Raw genomic sequence first — 20,626 nt, forward strand, 5'->3', positions numbered from 1 at the left:
TGAAAGAAGGGGGAAACAGAAAGACTTGCAGGGGTGGGGTGGGGACAGGAACTCCACAAGGAGAGCAGCAGAGCCATAAAAACTGATCCTTGGGGGCCCTGAAGAGAATGATACTCTAACTTTTATTCTCTTAACTGGGGACACAGTGAATTGAATCTCTTGTGTGAAGGCATGCTTATTATTCCCCTGTGGAAGCGTGGAGGTGTGTGCCTTGTTTGTACCATGGTGTTTCCTGATAACCACAGAGGAAAGTCTGTCTAAGGTCTCCAGAGCGTCTGTGTAAGGCCTCCAGAGAGAAGGCGTCTCCCAGAGCACACAACATTATAAAATCAATGCACACAGTCACCAAGTTGTATGAATGGGAATGGGTTTTAAATAAGAGGTTCAGCATCTGACCCAGTAGGCTGAACGTCAGTTCATAGGTTAGGAGCTATGCTTGGGGTTCTGTCAGCAGCTTCGACTTTATCCCCTTTCAGGTGTGCTGGCCTTTGGAGGTACTTGTCAAGTGATCACTCTACCCCAGTAAGAAGACCTGTTTGTCTGCCTTTCTTCTTCACGCAGGGTCTAGATAACAGCTGGAGCTTTAACAAGTCTTCAGTTCATAGATGTGTGGGGCGGAGGGATCAATTCTGCAGACAAGTGAAACCCTGAGGAGACAGCTACCTGCCCAACATGATAAAGGAAAGTTAATGCTAAAGCCAGTGAAACATGCTGGTGAGTTAGCCACTTAAGCGTTGGTCATTTCATATTAAACTGAAGAGATGGGGCATTCGGGTTCTTTGAAAACATTCATGTAGATATTAACTTAAATTTATCTCACAATTTTTCTTTATCAGCCTGCTTACATTTGTCTATTTAAATAAGACCTTCTCTGTGTTATCTTATAATACAATTTGATGTGTTTTGTGTTTAGAAATTGCATATATCCTTGTCTTTCAAAGTTTTTTTTTTAAAATTTTTCCTCAGAGATTATTTTATAAAAGTTTTGATATCAATAGTATATTACTATAGTTACTGTAGAAATTTGGCATTGTGGTTTGTGTGTGTGTGTGTCCAGACATTAACACTGGGTGGCTTCCTCTCTGGTTCTTCACTAGCCCTGTTTGGCCTAGAGCTCACTATGCAGACCAGGCTGACACTGAATTCATGGTAACTCATCTGCTTCTGCTTCCTGAGTGCTGGGATTAAAGGCATGCACCACCATGTCAAGATATCTACCTTCTTTTTAAAAACAGAGTCCCATGGCACCCTGAGCCTGCAATTTCAGCTGTGCTGACTGAGCAGTGAGTCCTGGGATGCGCCTGTCTTCCCACTGCACTGGTGCTGGGATTACAGATGTGAGCCACTATGTAGACCCGGCTATTTCAAGTGGTTGCTGAGGGGCCCAAATCCAGGTCTTCATGCTTGAACAGCAAACAGGTTACCTACAGAGCTGTCTCTCTAGCCCGGGTATTTGCTTTAGTATACCAGCCACAGTCATACTTAGTAAGCCAACTAGATTTTTTACTCTTTGTTAATGCCCTAATGATCTGAACCCGAGCTATCATGTGTGTTAGGAAATGGGCGGCTGTAGAGGTTACACTCGGGTTCACAGATCACACCACGAGATCGTTCCACGTGGGAGGTTTATTAGGGGCAGGGGGTAAGGGGTCGCAGGGAGATGAGGCAGAGAAGGGGGGGGGGGCTCCTGTTCTCTTTATAGGGTGATCCAGAGCATGCGCGGGTGGTTCCAGGTGGTCAGCAGGTGGTCTGGGTGTCTTTCCAAATGCCTGATACCCAGTCTGTCAGCCCCCAGGGGCTGCCCGTAGAAGTGCCTGCTTGCTGATCCCAACAATGTGTCTTTAGTTTGTTGTGCAATTCTGTCCTCTGGCTTTCCTATGTCATGTCCCATACTACAATTCTGTTTCCCTACCACCAACTAAAGCCTACCATCCCCTATTCTACTACTCAGGAGGGAGTCACTAGAGTGCACTCTTACCAGTTATGTTTGCAAAACATTTATTACATGCCTCTTCTCCCAGTCCCACCCACCTACCCTCTTCCCTCTATCTCTTCTCCCCTCAGAAAAGGGGACCCGCCCTCCACCAACCTCAGCACATCAAGTCCCATCAGGACTGAGCTCGTTCTCATCCGCTGAGGCCAGGCAAGGCAGCCCTGTTAGGGAGAAGTGATTGAAAAGCAGGCAGCAGTGTACACGCCACAGTAAGCCCCCGCTCAACTTACTAGGGGACCACGTGAAGATCAAGCTGCCCATTGGTTATAGATGTGTAGGGAGCCTAGGGCCAATCCACGCATGCTCTTTGTTTGGTGCTTTCATCTCTGTAAGCCTCCATGGGCCTGGGTAAGTTGACTCTGTGGGCCTTGTGGTACTCTTGTCCCCTCTGGGTCCTTCTATCCTTCCGCCCATACTTCCACAAGACTCCGAGCTCCACCTAATACTTGGCTGAGAGTCTCAGCATCTAATTTCATCAGCTGCTGGGTGGGGCCTCTCAGAGGACAGTTATGCTTGGTTCTTGTCTGTAAACAAAGAGTATCGTTAATGGTGTCAGTAGTTGGCTCTCTCCCATGGGGTGGATCCCAGGCTGGGCCAGTCATTTGTTTGCATTTCCACAGTCTCTGCTCTGTCTTTATCTCTCACACCTCATAGGCAGAAGGTTTTGCAGGTGGTTTGGTGTTTACCTCCCACCATTATAAATCCTGCATAGTAAAAATGGCCATCTTACCAAAAGCAATTTACAGATTCAATTCAATTCCTGTCAAAATACCAGCACAATTCTTTGTAGATATTGATAGAACAATTCTTTCGTTCTCTTATTTTGATTATTTTCCCTTTAGACATAGTAGTCATTATGGGTAGAGTCTGGGTTTTTCTTATTTAAATATTTATTCCTCCATGGATTTATTAAATATGAATTCATCACTAGTTTTTATTACTTACATGAAAACAGTTCTGAAAACAGTGCAAAGTCTAGAACAAAATTCTTGTCATCCTGCAGTTTATATTCTAGAGGAGAGAACTAGGTGTGAAGCATAAAACCCCAAATAAATGTGGATTATTTCCATTGGTACTGAGTAGTCTGACAAAATGATGAACCAGGGAGGAATGCACAGTGTGGCTTGGTATGTCTTCTGTGTGGACTTTACATCTCAGGTTTATCTGGAAGACATTCCTCTGAGGTGGGCGCTCAGCTAGTGAGTGGGTGACACAAACTCCAAAGTATAGCTGTATTTTCTTTTGAAGGGAGCTAGCGAGTCATGGAATCAGAATGTTCCTTCATGGTATTTGCTAAGTCATTTTCTGATCACAAGAATCAGTGGTAAAATATTGGTTTCTAAAATTTCTCATTGAGGTGAATTTCAACACATTAGGTCCATCTGGACCAGAACCCAAACTAATATCCTGTAAGCCATTTGACTTATGTTTATCTACAAATTAACTTTTTTTTCAGATATGTTATATTTGTTCAGGTATATATAGTTTTATTTTTCATGTTTAACCAAGTAACAGAGGTGTGTTTTGTACTTTGGCATTTATAGTAAATATTTACCAATATATTTGCATTTTAAATTATCATAGTTTAAATTTATCTTTATTTTTTTACTATTTGTCTAATTTAAAGTTTTTTATTTAAAATTCATATACAAGAATACAATTAAAAACAACACAGAGATGCATGCACCAGAGTAATAGATAGTGGAGTCTAAATAACACAATGCTTGTATATGTTCTAAGAATGGGTTTGGTTAATTTTTTTGCTACATAGAAAAATGCTGCTAAAGAATATTATTTTATTTACTTTTTAGCTTTAAATTATTATTATTATTATTGTTATTGTTATTATTATTCAGTGCATATGTGTGTGGACATATGCCATGGAGAGTGTGTGAAGGTCAGGGAACTTTTAGGAAATGCTTCTCTCTTTCTACCATATTACGGAGGGTCTATTTTGTTTCTATTGTACCATGCACTATAGGCTGGTTGGCCCACAAACTCAGAGGTATTTCACTTGGCTTTGCCTCTCACTCGAATCTTCTCATAGGAACACTGGGATTACAGGTGTGCCCTACTGTGTCAATAAATATGGGTTTCAGGGATGGAACTGAAATCAGGCTGTGTGGCAAGTGCTTTTACCAGCTGAGTCATTTCACCAGCCTTATTTTGTATTTGTTAAGAGGTTTCTGAGCAAGAGTTTTTAACTTGTCCATTTGTGTTTTAAAGCATGGTTGGATACCATAAAAAGCTAAAATAATACGCTCAGGATGCGAGGCTAAGCACTGCACTCAGGGTCAGCCGCTTTGGACCCAGAGAAGAGCATGTCTGATTGCATGCGGGTTGATGCCCCAGGTCCCGCCTCTGAGAAAAAGGTATCGGACGGGTCCGATGCTCTTTGGGTGGATGACACCTAAATGAACATCTGTACAAAGTCCCAATTTATTTCTAATATCAGAGATCAGACCTCTACTCTTGCTTGATGCGTCTAAAACAAAAAGGGGGAACTGTAGAGAGCTGCGGAATGCTATGCCTTAAAGATGGAGCTGGTTTCTGCCTTCCACCTTCCCGATGGTGAGTGCTCTCTGTCACGAACAACTCCACATTTGGCTAAGGCCGAGGATCTGGCTTGCTTCCATGTATGTGGACCTATCTGCATTGCCCCCGTGGCACGCCTGGGTTGGCTACCCAGAGGCTATTTAAGCTGTGGGCTGGCTTTCCCCGGGGTCCGAGGATTGTTCAATGTTCCTGAATAAACTGCATTGAAAAAAAAAAAAAGATTCATGATTGTAGCTTACTAACCATTCTTCAAAACTACTAGTCAGAACCTTTCTCAAATGAGCATGTCTTTATCACTTCTGCCAAGAAGTTCAGATTTGAACTCATCTCCTGCTCTGTGACTTGATCCTTTCTGTACTGTTTCTAAGACCAACACAGGGCTCCGCTACAGCAATGAGGAGGCCAAATCACAGCCTTACAGCCGAGTTCATCCTTTTGGGATTTTCTAACTATCCTGAACTCCAGGGGCAGATGATCGGGGCTTTCTTAGTTGTTTATCTGGTGACTCTGACAGGAAATGCCCTCATTATCACCATCATCCTCCTGGACCAGGGTCTGCACATCCCTATGTACCTGTTTCTGCAGAATTTATCTTTAGTGGACCTCTGTTTCAGCACGGTCATCACACCTAAAACGCTGGTGGTCTTGACCACCGAGAAAGCGACTGTTTCCTTTGGGTGCTGTTTTGCACAGATGTATTTCATTCTTCTCTTTGGTGGAACTGAGTGTTTTCTCCTGGGGGCAATGGCTTATGACCGATTTGCTGCAATCTGCCACCCTCTATCCTACCCGGTGATTATGAACAAAAGGGTCTTCGTGAAACTAGCGATGTTCTCATGGATCTCGGGGATCATGGTGGCTACTCTGCAGACCACATGGGTGTTTAGTTTTCCCTACTGTGGCCACAAAGAAATTAACCATCTCTTCTGTGAGACGCCACCAGTGCTGGAGCTCGCATGCGCAGACACGTTCCTCTTTGAAGTCTATGCATTCACAGGCACCATTTTGATCGTCATGGTTCCCTTCCTGTTGATTCTCTTGTCTTACACTCGAATTCTCTTTGCCATCCTGAGGATGCCATCCACTACAGGGAGGCAGAAGGCCTTTTCCACATGTGCCTCTCATCTCACATCTGTCATTCTCTTCTATGGCACGGCCAGTATAACTTATCTACAGCCCAAATCCAGGTACTCTCCAGATGCCAAGAAACTGATGTCATTGGCATACACACTGCTTACCCCTCTGCTGAATCCACTTATCTACAGCCTGAGAAATAAGGAGATGAAAAGAGCTGTGGTGAAAGTATGGCAAAGAAAAGTGGCTTTACACACATCTTGATTTGTTGAGGAACTTGGTGTTTTTATATAATGCTTTTGAACTCTACATGGATTTTGAAGGTTGTTAGTATTTTGGAACACAACCTGCTCCTGTGTTACCAGCAACCTATGATGTCATCATGTGTCGCTGGCCAGGTGGCCATACCTGGAAGGCGTGGTTACCTTGCCCCTTAAAGGGATGACCCCGACACGTGGTCTCTCTCTTATTTTCCCTCTTACACACTCTCTCTTTCTCTCTCCTACACTCTTACACACACACACACACTCTCTCTCTCTCTTTCTCTTTCTCTCTCTCTCCCTCTCTCTGTTGGGGCACCCCCCCTTTCCCGTTCCCTTTTCTCTCTCTCTCTCCCCATGTCCTGCTTCTCCCTTCCTCCATACCCTCCTAATAAACTTCTTGCAGAGAATATCGGTAACCAACCTCACGATTTTTTAACAAAGGTGATGAAAACAGTACATTTTTTTCCCTAAGAGTATGTTTTCTTTCTTGATATCTCCATGTTTGAAAACATATTACATTAATCTTCTCTTTTAATACTGTAGTCAATTGTTTTTTAAGAGGTATATGCTTCTGTAACACATGATACACAGTTTATCGATCCGCTCTCTGTTATTGACACACAGATCATTGCTAGAGCATTGCCATTAAGATGCTGCTGTCTAGTTCCTTATGTTCATATGCTTGATGATTTTATTTTCGTGTGCTAGATTTCTCAAACAGCGGCTGATGGAATGAGTCATATTGCTCTTATATATTTAAAATTTTAAATTGTATTTATTTATTGTTTGTGCACATGCAGGCATGTGAAGTACATGCAGTACCTGTGAAGGCCACAGGCTCTTTGCTGGTAAGCAGGGTTTGCATACAATCATAAATGGGACAGAATGGGAGATTGTCTTCATTGTGCAAGAGTTCTGTTTGGATGTCCTAGCTGTTTAAAAGCATGTGGTGTCAGTGTTGGTTTTGTGTGTTCCATTGCATACTGCCTGGTTTCCTGCAGCCTGATGAGCTTCCTGTACACCACAATATGAACACCCGCCATACCAGAAGACCTGATGACCACTCAAAATAGCAACCTCTTCTGCATTCCAGAGAACTGCCAGATAAAACACTACTCCCATCAGAGCCTTTTCTGGTCCCAGCTCTCTTCCATCCCTGAGGGTCAGGAAGGGAGATTGTGTGTTGTGTCCTTGGCGAAATGGAGGAGACCCCTGATGATACCCACTGTAGACAGACGGGTTGCAAAACATTCACACTAGGGCATTGGCTTGACTCAGAAGCTGACAGGTTGTCGGGGGGCCTTCTGGCACCTTGCTGCCCCCTGAATTTTGGCATCTGGCTTGATGGCCTACTGCTCGGATACAATAGTACATTCCTGGCTGACCTGGGGCTTTCGATAAGATCATCTTCCTGAAATACCTAAACCCTCCTCTCCCTCAGGGCTTCCTAAGTAACACTTCTGAGGAACTTTCCAAATTACCATTATTAACACATCTTGGGGGGCCATCCTGTGATTTCTAGTCACTTAGTAACCCTGCCAAAGGCAATTACATTCCTTCTGCCCTGCCTATATAGTTGTATGAAAAATTCGAATAAATGGAGACCTTGATTGGAGAAACTGTCTTGGTCTTCATTTCTTGTGCCATTGTTCCCTTTTTCATTCCCACTCCCCCATTCAGGATCTCCGGTGACAGACCTGTGGGACAGGTCAACAGGTCAGGCCTTATGGGCCATGATTGAGAAATTCAGCACCAAGTATATGTCTCTGTATGTCAGAAAGATCAACCAGACAAGCTTGCACCTTTATTCTGACACTCTCAACTTCCAGGTTGGTGAGGCAGAACCCTGCAGATGGGAAGATGCACATGCTGTGAATGGCGTGTATCTACAGAGGTGAATGAGATGAGATAGCAGCTGATGCCAAGGAAAAGTGGATTTGTGGTTCCAAGCTTCAAGGAGAAATTGGAGACTCAGAGCAGCACACTGCTTGGTTCTGAAGAGGCTTGTCCCCAGGAAGATCTGGCTGGAGAGGACAGTAGCAGGGACAGCAAGTACAGCACTGATATCCTAGGATCTAGATTTCATCTTCAAGAGACTGCTTGAGCACCACAGTCACATTCAGGCTCCTGGCTGTCTGCTCTGCAGTATCTGCCCGATATCATCTCATACCGACATGAATGGCTTCACTCTTAACAACCACCTTTCCCATGACCTACTTTGATCACAAAGGCACACTCAGACACAGAACCTATTGTGAAGGAGCCAGAAAGGTTGGAAGCCTTGTAGTGATTAACCTTCCTTGGCTGGATTTTCCCATGCTGGTTCTGTTTGCTGTATTCTGGGTTGGGTTGTGGTGATCCTGTGGGGTTTCTCCTAGAACATCATACAGGAAGCAGGGACAACTCTTAAAGCATTTACTATTTTTCATGGGTTTTTTTTTTATGCTGGGAATAATCAAGACCATCAAGTAAGACCTCATGTCCCTTTCCCTCTTTTCTAGTGTGTTATCTATTTCTTCCTACCTTCTCTCAAAATTGTTCATGTCCAAGGTGATGACTTCTAATATAGAAGAACGATTTTTAAGAAAGGGACTAATAGGTGGTGGTACATGCCTTTAATACCAGCACACCAAAGACAGAGGCAGTTGAATCTCTAAGTTTGAGGTCAGCCTGATCAATAGACTGAGTTCCAGGACAGCCAGAGCTGCACAGAAAACCCATGTCTCAAAAAACAAAATAAGACAAAACCAGAAACCAAACCAAACCAAACACCACTCCCCCAAGCCAAACCAAAATAACAACAACATCACAAAACAAAACTAAAAAAAAAAAAAAAAAAAGAAAAAAAAGAAAGAAAGACTAAATTGGAATATCCAATTTGAAAAAAATAAGTAAAATATAAACTAAACAAATGAATGAAATAAAACCAGCTGGCCATTGTGGAACTTAATAATCCTAGCTCTTGGAAGGCCAAAATAGAAGAACCATAAGTTTTAGGCCAGCTTAGGGTACATAACAACCAAAACCCTTTCTCAAAACCAAATGCCCAAATTCCAAAACACAAATACAACAAACAAATAAAATATGAAAAAAAGAGACAAAACAAAATACAAAAAAAGAAAGCCCTAATTTCAACGCTGGCTCTGGTGTCCTTTCATTCTTTGAAATTTACTTGTCCTTAGCGAGAATGCGGTTGCTCCGTATAAAAGGGTAGGGTGATGACGATGGTGGAAATGTTACTTCCTTAGAGACAAGTGAGGACCAGATGCAATGACAGTATTAGTGGGTTGGCATAGTGCTCCGCAGCCTCCTCAAGATGCGCAGTAGGGGTTCTTTGAGCTCAGGGTTTGGAGATGGTATGACGGGAAATGTAACAAGATACTGCTCTTGAAAAAAAGAAGAAAAAGGTCACAGTAGAGCCACCACAGTAGGCTTAATAAGGAGACGTGTCACTGTGAGGGACCCTTCTAGTTCATGATCTCCACCTTTCTCTTCCATCCTCCCTATGCTATAAGAGACACTACTCAGACCTCATTATGAGTCAACCCTTTGATATTTTTCTCTTTTCTAGGTATGTGCTAGATCCCTTTTCTAGTTCCAAAAATCTGTAATTTTTAATTAAACTTTATGATAAAGAACTTGCAAATAAAACTATCACTTGGTGAAATTCACAAGACCAACATATTTCCTGTTAATGAAGTTCTGTAAGGCCAGGGCAACCATTTTGAAGCTGTGGGGCCACACATGGCATTTTACACTATCAAACTATATCTTTATGAATTACCCACCACCAAAAATGAAAAAACCCATGACAGACTTAGAACTAGAAAAACAATAGCTTTCTATCCCCTTGAAGTCTGTATTTTCTCTTCTTTTTCTTTTCTGTAGCCCTGTTTGGACTCAAATATGACCAGTAGCTGCTCCTGTCCCTTCCTCCTCCCCTTCTATCACTTTTGGTTGAGTGTATTTTTCACTTGAATTATTTTAAGTTCTTTTGATTTTCATTCCACTTTGTCTGACTGTTCTGTTCTCTAGTTCCATCTTCCCACATCTCTTCGTATTTTGGACACTGTATTTTGGTTTTTAAAATTAATCTGTTTTGAACCACAGTAGTTATTGTTTTATACACTTTTATTATTCTGTAATATTCTCTCTGAGATTTATTTTGTGATTTTATTTCATAAATAGTTGCTGCATAGGTTTTTAAAAATTCTTAGATGTTGAGCCAGTAAGATAGCTCAGTGTATAAAAGGTACTGGCCGCCAAGCCTGATAACTTGAGCTTCATCCCCGGGACTCACACGATGGGAGGAAAGAACTTATTCTAGCAAGTGGTCTCTTACCTTTCATATGCACAGAGTGGTACCATGTACACACAAACATACACACATGTGCATGCACACACATGCACACATGTATGTTATGACATGCACACACTTTCGTACAGACACACATGAAAACACATTCTTAGCTCTATTTTTCGGTGACGGTTTATATTTGCTCCCTGTTGCCTTCATGAATGATATTTATACATTGTTTGCTTTTCTCATTCTTTTCATCATCTGGTGTTCAAACTACTGCAATATGCAATCTCTATGGGACAACACCTATGTTGGAGAAGGGTGTGTTCTCTCTTAAACACTTATTTATCTGTGGTGTTTGCTTGGAGAAAAGAACCCACATTTTCCTGTTAGCAGGAATGACTCAGGATATGCAGAAATGTTTCCTACAAATTGGACACTCAGTATTGTACCAGGCAGATGTCATGAGTCCAATCTGCATTTCATTAAGAGCTCAGGCAACCTATACACACTTTGAAGCTTGAAACTTGCTGCCCCATTATACAGATTACATCTTCAGACTGCAGATGAGTTTTTTTTTTTCCCTCCTTTGCTCTCCTGCTGTCAGAACACTGGAGCTCACAGAACACAAGGTCTCACCCAGGCTTCCCTGAAACTACAGCAGAGTTGAGTGATCTATGGTCATTCACACCTACTTTCTCTCTTCTGTCAAAACAGGTCCAAGGAAACCTTCATTATCATCTTCCCATAAAGTTCTCCTTTGTTGAAACAATAGGGCCATGGCTTTTGTCCTCTAAAGCATAGCATTGCAATGTTATGTGTGTGTGAGATGTAGGAGTAGAAGGCTCTGCTGTCATACTCACAGAGACTTGCCAGACCAGAGAGTTAGATTGACACAAGTTAGTTTTTAGGGGTAAGAAATGAAGAAATAGGAAGCACAGCCAGTCATACTGGTTTGGACCAGCAATGGTGAATTGTGATTATGTGAGAGGCTTAATGGATGATGAGTGATTTTTAACAAACTCTGTGTTGAATCCTCATCATGTTAATGCTTCATCCTTGAGAATAAGGATACTGCATCTTTCCCATGAGGATTCCATCTCCTGCTTTTGAGGATCAACAGGAAGATCAGAATGACCTTGTACCTGCTGTCTTTCAAGTGCATTTAATTTCAATAATCAACATACAAGAAGAGCTTATTTTAACCCTTCTGAGAATCTCCTATACTAACAGTAAGACTTCTGTATTTGTGCCACACCGTTGAGGTGTGAGTGTCTGTGGCAGGGTCTAGTAATGTTCTTCTCCACAGGCCGTCTGGGTTTATGAAGCTGATGACAAAGGGATAACACACTGAGAACCCACCTTAGGGACCAAAGTTCTTGTCTTTGTCTAAGTTGGCCTTGATGCATCTTTTCTGAATTCCCTCCCCCAATTCCATGATCTCACTGAATCTCTCATATAGTAAATTATGCCCTGATTTTTAAAATATGAAGTTTAGATTCCAGTTTCTCATTCATTTGTTTTTTGTGCACTTTTCGGGAGGCGTCTCCCCTCCGCCCCCTGCTTTGTCTTTCTCTGTGTATTTTTCAGTTAGGGTTTCATTGTGTAGTCCTGGCTGACCTGGGACTTTGAAATCCTCCTGCCTCTAGAATGCTGAAATTACAGATGTAATTCCACTTGCCCTTTCCATCAAAAACATCTGAATTTCATTTTCTGGCTCACAAACCTTGATTTTATCACAAAATAAATTTCAGCAGGAAATGCATTAAATACAAATTACTTCTCAAGAGTCTTCCCAGTATCATTTCCACGTCTGTTCCTAGGAGTAGTCCTACTGACCTCATTCATGAATTTTCCCTCTGACATTTCCTGTGCTCTAAAAACACGGGCATTTGTATGTGCTAATTGTTTTAATTGTTTTTTTTTTCCTACAAAATTAGGTTAAGTATTCATGTCTTATTCTTAGTTTTTTTGTTTTTTCTTCTACAACTTTAGTTTTCCTTTTTGAGTTTTGACTTGGTGCAGTTTAAATGGAATAATGGTTTCATATAATTCTCATGCTTTTGGAACATATTAATTCGCATATTGAATACCACACAGTGAATATAATTGTATCTTTGTATATCTGTAGTTTATAGAATGGCTTCAAAGGGGTTAAGAGGTCATAGCAGAATTCAAGAGGTTTCAGAAGTAGATGGATAGAAATGTAGGTAGAGCCTGTATTGATAAGATAAAGACCAAGACAGAACTATAGATAAAAAAGCAGCAGAGAGTCTAAGTGTCACAGGTTTAAGAGTGAAGCTATGGACTTGAGCTAAGCTACACAGGGGAAAAGGGACGAAGAAGACCAGATGTGGGTGGGTGGGTGGCGGGTCCAGGGGCACAAACAGGATGGCCAGCATACAGTGGTTAAACAGACTCCTACAGCGTCACCGACTGAACTGAACAAATGCTTGGGAAAGTATGGCGTTCTCTGTCAGTGGGCCCTTGAAGCACAAACTGGATGGTCTGATGACAGGATAGTGGGGCACCTCTACCACAGTTCTACCTGTCCATTGTGGGGTACAGGTGAGGGAATTATGACCATTTCTTGATCTTGTTTGTCTGGTATCTACTGGGACTGATTTCCTTATATATTTTAATATATTCATGCGACTCTACAACATCAATTCACCTGGATAAATTTATAGATTTGCATCTTTTCTGCTCCCAGGAATATCATTTATCAGACTGTGCTATGTGGCTGGTTCCATTTACACATGAACAAGGTGAACAGTCAAGCCCCATCCTCAAAATGGAGTAGAATGCTGCTTGTCGAAGAAAATCTTATCCCGAACCCAGGAATACATGTCTGTATAGGCCAAGTACAGTCTGAGAATCCATTGCCTTACACAATCTGAAGCAACTTAGAGTAGATTAGCTTGATCTCAACAGGTCTATTGGAGTAGGAACAATGGAAGTCTATGCTTGGCAGTACTTCCTGTCCCTGAGTCATGCCTGGCCATGTTATGCTACTACAGGGACTGGCTTAGAAGTGTGTGTCTGTGCTCTCGGAATGTATTCTGAGAATAAAAACTTTAACCTCCAAATCAGATCAGAGCAAACTCATATCTGCTTGTCACCCACAGTCTCATTGTTGCAGAAAGGGAAAATGTTCTTCGAAAGGAAACTCCTCCCCAAAATCAGAGGTGGGAAAATGAGAACTTAGGTGAGCAACCCTTCAAGTCTGACAAGGCCCCATTTGCAGGCTTATGTAATTCTGAGTTCTCGGGGGTTGGGGTGGGGGAAGGGATTAAACAGTCTTTGACAGATCTAGCCAGCATAGACCAAATCCTGAGTCCCTGGTTTATATATGCCCTATGAGATTAATAACAGTATTTTTCTTTTATAGAGAAAGTGACAAAAGCATAGAAGTTCAGCTCAAAGCCAGTTAAGTCAGTCAAGAGTTTATGTCTGAGCTCAATTGTAATAGTATTTTTTTTCCTAAAGCATTTCAGTTATTTCATTGTCTTCTAGAATGGGTGTAAGTTCTGGTTGTGGGGACAGACAGCCTCCCTACCCAGCATCTTATATCTACCTGCTTTTCTTCCCACCATTGCATGGACTGAGAATTCTGTCCAAGCAAATCCTCTCCCTCTAGGCCACACTTTCACTTCCTCCTCTCTCCTTCCATGTTATGCAGTATTCATTTAGCCTCTGATTATCAGTTCCTAGTGGGAGATGTCATGATGAGGTCAAGTCTCTCATGTAAGAGGTGTTTATTCCCCGGGGACATTTGAAGAGTAATTACCAAGCATGTTCTCTTGAGCTTTATCACCTGAGAGGCCACGTGAAAGTCTCTTGGGCCATCATATCAAATATGAGAAGATTTAGTCCAGGTTCTTCAAGGGGGGATTCTTTAAAACACATGCCTTGATATTGTAGTGTGAAAGTTTTAGGAACAGTCATGAGATGATAGAGCACAGCCTCTGCTGGTGTTGTGTGCCTGTTAGAGGGCTTCCTTCACAGTTCTTGTCACTGGAGATGCTGTGAAAGGGAGATACCTCAGCACTCAGGCGTCACTAGGCATGGCTGAGACATCTGGATCAAGAGACATTTTGTTTTGATGCCTGCTGATTTCTTCTTGTTTCCTTTTTTTGAGAGAAGAACAGATGACTTCAGGAATAAATACTTCACATGTGCCAACCATCAAATCCTAGAAAATTCTGACTGGTGTACTAGGTCAGTGAGTCCAACACCTTTCTCCATGCACAAGGTGAAGCTTAAAGGAAAGAGAGCTTGCTTAGTCCTACCTGTTAGACTATGTGAAGGTGTCTGTAATAATTGAGAAAGCATTCGTGGTCAGTTCATCTGAACCCTCATGGTAGTTCTTTTGCTTTTAGCTTCTCAATATGTTTGTTTTTCATTTTCTTATAGTAATTTCATGCACTCATGAAGAACAGAGTTGCATGCCAGTACTTTTATACAGTGTGTGATGATCACATCAGGGCGGTTGGCATTTCTGTCATCTCGGACATTTATCTTTCCTTTACACTGGGGGCATTCCAAATCTTTACTAGCTGTATTGAAATGCACAGTGAATGTCTGCTATTCCCATCCTACCGTGCTATTAATGATGGTTTAATTCTATTTTGCATTGTTAGTTGGTCCCATGAAGGTTTTAAAAATAAGACATTATTTTTGTTAGATTTATCATCAATCATTTTCATGCATTTAGAACTGAGTATAAATGAATTTTGGATTTTCTCTGAGACTATATTACTTGTTGTAGGAGGTGTGGTGTGTGTGTGTGTGTGTGTGTGTGTGTGTCTGTGTATGTGTGTGTGTCCGTGAACACGGGTATACTTTCATGCATGTGGAGGTCAGAGTCCAATGCTGTGTGTTCTTTAGGAGCTTGTGTTTTGAGAGAAGGCCTTCCACTGAGGCTTAGGGATTGCTGATTATAATCTGGCTGGACACTTTCCGTCTCCACCCACCAAGAATTGGGCTTTAGAAGTGTACACCATTTCTTTTGTATACCTTTGGCTTTCTTTGTGGATTCTAGTGATTGAATCATAGGTCCTCATGCTTGCATAGCAAGCACATTAACAACTGAGCTATCGCACCACCAACAGCCCCAGCTTTAGGGAGTTTTTTTTTTTTTTTCTTTTGACAGTCAAAATATGTATAAGTATTGATTTTGATGCAGGCAACTGGTTTGAATCTATGACCGTGGTCCAACTCAGGAGTAAATGAGCTTGTCTTCTACTCTTTACTAATGTTCTTCAGATCTGCAGCGAAGGTCATGTTATATGTCTTCAAATGGCTGTATCTTTCTGTGATTCTGGCTTCTTAATTTCCTTTGGTAAACTTCCTCTGTGTTTCAGAACACCACACAGACCCAAAGGCTCCGTTCTAACCCTGTGGCATCATCCCAGGACCTGAGTTGAGCAAATCGGTCTTCACCCTTCTGCTTTTCTTCTCCTACCCTTGTAGCGTTTCCACCATGACAACCCATGGTTTTGCTTGTTGTCTCTCCATGTCGTCTACACACAAAGGTTCCCTCATTTAATTTCCAAGCCATAACTTATGACTGCTCAGTTCTTTTTTATGTACTGGCTTCTCTTTTCTTTTAGACATCCTTTTTATTAAATATAGAACCTATAGTTTCCTAAGTTCTTTTATTCTAGAAATACTGTCTTAATATTCCTTATGATCCTGGGACTGCTGTAGTGATTGTGCATATACGCAGGAAATGAACAAAATCTTTGTTCTCCATAGTTGTGTTCTTGTATGGGGCAGGCCATTTATGTACAAAAACACTATGTCAGTTGGTAATGAGAGGAAACACAGAGGCAGAGGTAAGAGTTCTGAGGTATGTGGGGGAATACCTTTTATGTAGCACATTTGTAGAGACTTATGCCTGTTTTAGGCAGTGTCCTTAACTCTTACTGAGTTTTACGTGCTAACATATAAGCTGTGACTGTACAGTGCCTGGAAAATGGTAGCTACTTTATCAGGGCTTTCTGAGTAAATAATTAATGATTTCATGAACTTCCTGATATAGAAGAGGCTAGAGAGAGGTAAAGAGATAAAGAAGATAAAGAGATAAAGAAGAGTAGAGAGTGGAAACTTTTAGATGAAAATTTAATAATGACCCTTGGATAAACTTTTCCTTTTGTTATCATGGTCATGAGGAAGGACCCCAGCATTTAGTAAAAAACAAAACAAAACAAAACAAAACAACCCACTTAAGTAAGTCCCAAGAGAATTGACCATTTACATTCTAAGCTGAAACTGGAAAGTTTCAAACATGTTGGTGTACCTAATATAGATAAACTTAATATACAACACTCTATATGTTTCTATGAAATGTTAACCACTACCTGTCAAAACTACCCTCATCATTTTAAATATAATGAATATCTCAAACAAATGTACTGTTGTAACTTAATGATTAACTTATCTTTTCTACATGCTATTTTCCATGTTTTAAAATTTTATATTTAATACAATTAAGTAAAAAGTATATCTCTAACAATAGTATGAAGCCAAAATAGAATTATAAAGTATTTGTATTTACTTTAGGGCTGTGATTTAATTCAAAGTATATAGTGTACAACCTAGAAAATAATTCTATGACATTTTATGCTTTGCAGATTAAATTTCAAAGTCAGAATCTTTATTCTCCCCCTTTATGTATAAAAGATCCATTAATTCAAGTGTTTAGCTGTTCTCCAAAGTTGAAATGGATAATTTTGTGAGCATGGTCTTCTCTTACAGTGCTCTGTAAGAATTCTTCAGGTCAATGGAAGCTGGAGCCTAGACTGTGATTTTATTCTTACACACTCCGTTCCTCAGAATGACTCAGGGCTCTGCTTCAGGAACGAGGGGGCAGAATGACAGCTCTGTGGCTGAGTTCATCCTCCTGGGCTTTTCTAACTATCCTGAACTCCAAGGGCAGATGTTTGGGGCTTTCCTAGTTATTTATCTGGTGACTCTGACAGGAAATGCCATCATTATGTCTGTCATCCTCCTGGACCAGAGCCTGCACATCCCGATGTACCTGTTCCTGCAGAACTTGTCTGTGGTGGAAACCGGTTTCAGCACAGCCATTATGCCTGAAATGCTGGTAGTCCTGACCGCTGAGAAAGCAACCATTTCTTTTGTGGGATGTTTTGCACAGATGTATTTCATTCTTCTCTTTGGTGGAACTGAGTGTTTTCTCCTGGGGGCAATGGCTTATGACCGATTTGCTGCAATCTGCCACCCTCTATCCTACCCGGTGATCATGAACAAAAGGGTCTTCATGAAATTAGTGGCGTGTTCATGGCTCTCGGGAACCATGATGACTACTCTGCAGACCACATGGGTGTTTAGTTTTCCCTACTGTGGCCCCAATGAAATTAACCACATCTCCTGTGAGACCCCAGCAGTGCTGGAGCTCGCATGTACAGACATTTTTTTCTTTGAAATCTATGCCTTAACGGGCACCATTCTGATTATTTTGACCCCCTTCCTGTTGATTCTCTTGTCTTACATCCGTATTCTGTTCACCATCTTGAAGATGACATCCACTACAGGAAGGCAGAAGGCCTTTTCCACTTGTGCCTCTCATCTCACATCTGTCACCCTCTTCTACGGCACAGCTAGTATGACCTATTTGCAGCCCAAATCAAAGTACTCACCAGACACAAAGAAACTGATGTCCTTGGCTTACTCTTTGCTTACCCCTCTACTGAATCCACTTATCTACAGCCTCAGAAACAAGGAGATGAAAAGGGCTGCAGTGAAATTATGGGAAAGAAAAGTCGCTTTACCTGATTTGTTGAGGAGACATGTGATATTCAGATAGCTCAACTGAACTGTGTATGAATTCTTTCTTTAAGAAACAATTGCTTATTGTTATTGTTATTACATCCTGACCAGTTTCTTTTCCCTCCCCTCACCCCCAGTCCCTTCCTTCACCTCTTCTCTGCCCACACCCATCCACTCCTTCTCTATTCAAAAAAGGGCAGGCCTCCCATGGATAGCAACCAAACATGGCATAGCAAGCTGCAGTAAGACTGGGCACCTCCCCTTGTATTAAGGTTGGATAAGGCAACCCAGTAGGAGGAAAAAGGTCTCAAAAGCTGGCAAAGTTAAAAACAGTACCTGCTCCCACTGTTAGGACTCCCACAAGAAGACCAAGCTACATAACTGTTACATATGTTCAGAGGTTAGGATATATGTCCTATACATATGTATGTACATATGTCCTATATGTCCTAGGTCAGTCCCTTGAAGGCTCCCTGATTGTCGGTTCAGTCTCTGTGAGCCCCTGTGAGCCCAGGTGGATTTTCTTGTGGTGTCCTTGGCCCCTCTGCAGCCACCATCCTTCCTCCCCCTCTTCTGCAGGATATTCCAAGCTCTGCCTAATGTTTGTTGTGGATCTCTGTGTCTGTTTCCAACAGTTGCTACATGAAGCCTCTCTGATGACAACTGGGCTAGGCGCCAATCTATAAGCATAACAAAATATCATTAAGTATCTCTTTTTTTTAAAAATTTTTGCCAGTCCTGTTTGTTTCTATCCTAGGTCTTTGAGCTAACCTCCCTTTGGGTCCTGACCATCCAGGCAGTGTCAGGGGTGGGCTCCTTCTTGTGACATGGGTCTCAGGCACAATTCTTTATTTTTAAAGCTTAAATTACTTTTCATTTTACCTTTTTAGTACATTTTTTAAGAGAATCTAGTCTGCAAATTTAATATAACATCTTAAATTCTTTATTTCTAAAACTATTCTTTATTTTTTAAAATTTAAACTTCTAAAATTTATTTTTACCTTCTTTGCTTTTAAAACACTTCAGGTTATCCTTCTCTTTTAATCTTGTAGTCTATTGTTTTAAAGTTGTGCCTGCTGCTATACCACACGATACAATAGTTCATTGATTTATTTCTCTGTCATTGATATATACAATTCATTGTAGAATGTTGCCATTAAGACAGTATTTCATGTAGTTCCAAATGTTCATGTACTTGCAATTCCTGGCATGATGACTGATGTGATGAGGCCTGCTGTGGTTACATATTTTAACCATCAATGTGAGGTGGTGCACACTTGTAATCCCAGAACAGGGAAAGTCATGGTGGGAAGCTAGTTCAAGACCAGCTTATTCTCATAGTTCAAGGGAATCGTGTCTCTCAGTAAAACAAGAGTGTTCTCTGCTTTGTGCCTGTGGCAGAAGAAGTGAACTCTCAGCTTGCACTCTTACAGTCTTGCCTTGGCTTACTGCCATACTTACCTGCTATAATGGACTGTTAGCCTTTTGAATCTGTAAGCCCAATAAAGTCTTTCTTCTATAATTTTCTGTGTCATTGTGTTTTGTCATAGTCTCAGAGAGGTAACTAATGTAGAAGTTGGTACCAGGAAATGGGCTTTGCTATGAAAACCTTGACCATATTGCATTTTGAAGGAATGTAGAAGACTTTGGAAGCATCAGGTTAGATAAGCGGTTGGAGTCTAATGTAAGCAGAGCTTAAAGGGCCTTCTCTTTGGGGCAATGGCTTATGACTGATTTTCTGCAACCTGCCATCCTCTATCCTACCTTGTGATTATGAATGAAAGGGTCTTCATGAAACTAATAATGTTCTCACGGATTTTGGGGATCATGGTGGCTACTGTGCAGAACACATGGGTGTTTAGCTTCCCTTTCTCTGGTTCTAGTAAATTTAATCATATATCATGGAAACCCTAGCAGTGCTGGAGCTCGCATACACAGACACGTTCCTGCTTGAAGTTTATGCCTTCATAGGCACCACTTTGTTTCTCATGGTTCCCTTCCTGTTGATGCTCTTGTCTTATACTTGAATTCTTTTTGCTATTGAAAACTTCCCCACCAATGCAATAAATCATATTGAGCCAAATTAAAAGAATAAAAGTAGTTTAATTGGAATTGATTGCTTCCAGATTTACTTATCTCAAAGGAGGATGACAGGGAAGTCTCTAGCGACTGAGGTAGGGGCTTTTTTATAGGGGAAAGGAGAGGAAGTGGTAAGGTACTGGGGTATTGCTTTACTAGGTAGGTTTAGGGCCTGGTTGGTGGGTCTTGGGTCTGGTGGTCACTTTGAAATCAGGAACTAGGTATTGGTTTTGTCTGATGTTTTGCACAGGCTATCTTCCAGGACTTTTGCAAGATGAGGCAGATGTTGGGGTAGGCAAACTCAGAGCCCTGGATCTAGGCCTGGGTGGAAGTTGAGTTGGTCAGCCCTCCTGCAATCTCCTGTCTGTGCCACCAGAACCAGATCTTCTGTGAGGGCCAAGGCTGGCTTTTTCTTTCTCAAGTCATCTGGCTGGCTCTTTGGCACCCCATGCCACCAGGCCCAGCTCTACTTGCTGCCCAAGTGAGGTATGAGAACTTGCCTGAGAGACTACACTACAAGTAATTGAGGTTTTTTGTTTGTTTATTTGTTTTTTGTTTTTGGGT

At 41.5% G+C, this 20,626-nt stretch overlaps 2 protein-coding genes across 2 annotated transcripts; both read left to right on the top strand.

Annotated features, from left to right (window-relative positions):
• The first annotated feature begins 4,912 nt into the window (after positions 1 to 4,912).
• On the top strand, positions 4,913 to 5,887 carry LOC110564494 (olfactory receptor 10A3). Its single transcript, XM_021661961.2, has one exon. It carries the CDS (start codon positions 4,943 to 4,945, stop codon positions 5,885 to 5,887), a length of 945 nt encoding a protein of 314 aa, XP_021517636.1. The 5' UTR covers positions 4,913 to 4,942.
• Positions 5,888 to 17,027: 11,140 nt separating this feature from the next.
• Positions 17,028 to 18,020, top strand: LOC110564488 (olfactory receptor 10A3-like). The gene has a single exon (XM_021661954.2). It carries the CDS (start codon positions 17,028 to 17,030, stop codon positions 18,018 to 18,020), a length of 993 nt encoding a protein of 330 aa, XP_021517629.2.
• Positions 18,021 to 20,626: the final 2,606 nt, after the last annotated feature.

Source organism: Meriones unguiculatus, chromosome 14, assembly GCF_030254825.1.
Source record: "Meriones unguiculatus strain TT.TT164.6M chromosome 14, Bangor_MerUng_6.1, whole genome shotgun sequence".
NCBI classification, from domain to species: domain Eukaryota; kingdom Metazoa; phylum Chordata; class Mammalia; order Rodentia; family Muridae; genus Meriones; species Meriones unguiculatus.

What these genes read in the sequence shown, in the direction of transcription:
- LOC110564488 (XM_021661954.2), top strand. Translation starts at nt 17,028, where the DNA reads ATGACTCAGGGCTCTGCTTCAGGAACGAGGGGGCAGAATGACAGCTCT.
- LOC110564494 (XM_021661961.2), top strand. Translation starts at nt 4,943, where the DNA reads ATGAGGAGGCCAAATCACAGCCTTACAGCCGAGTTCATCCTTTTGGGA.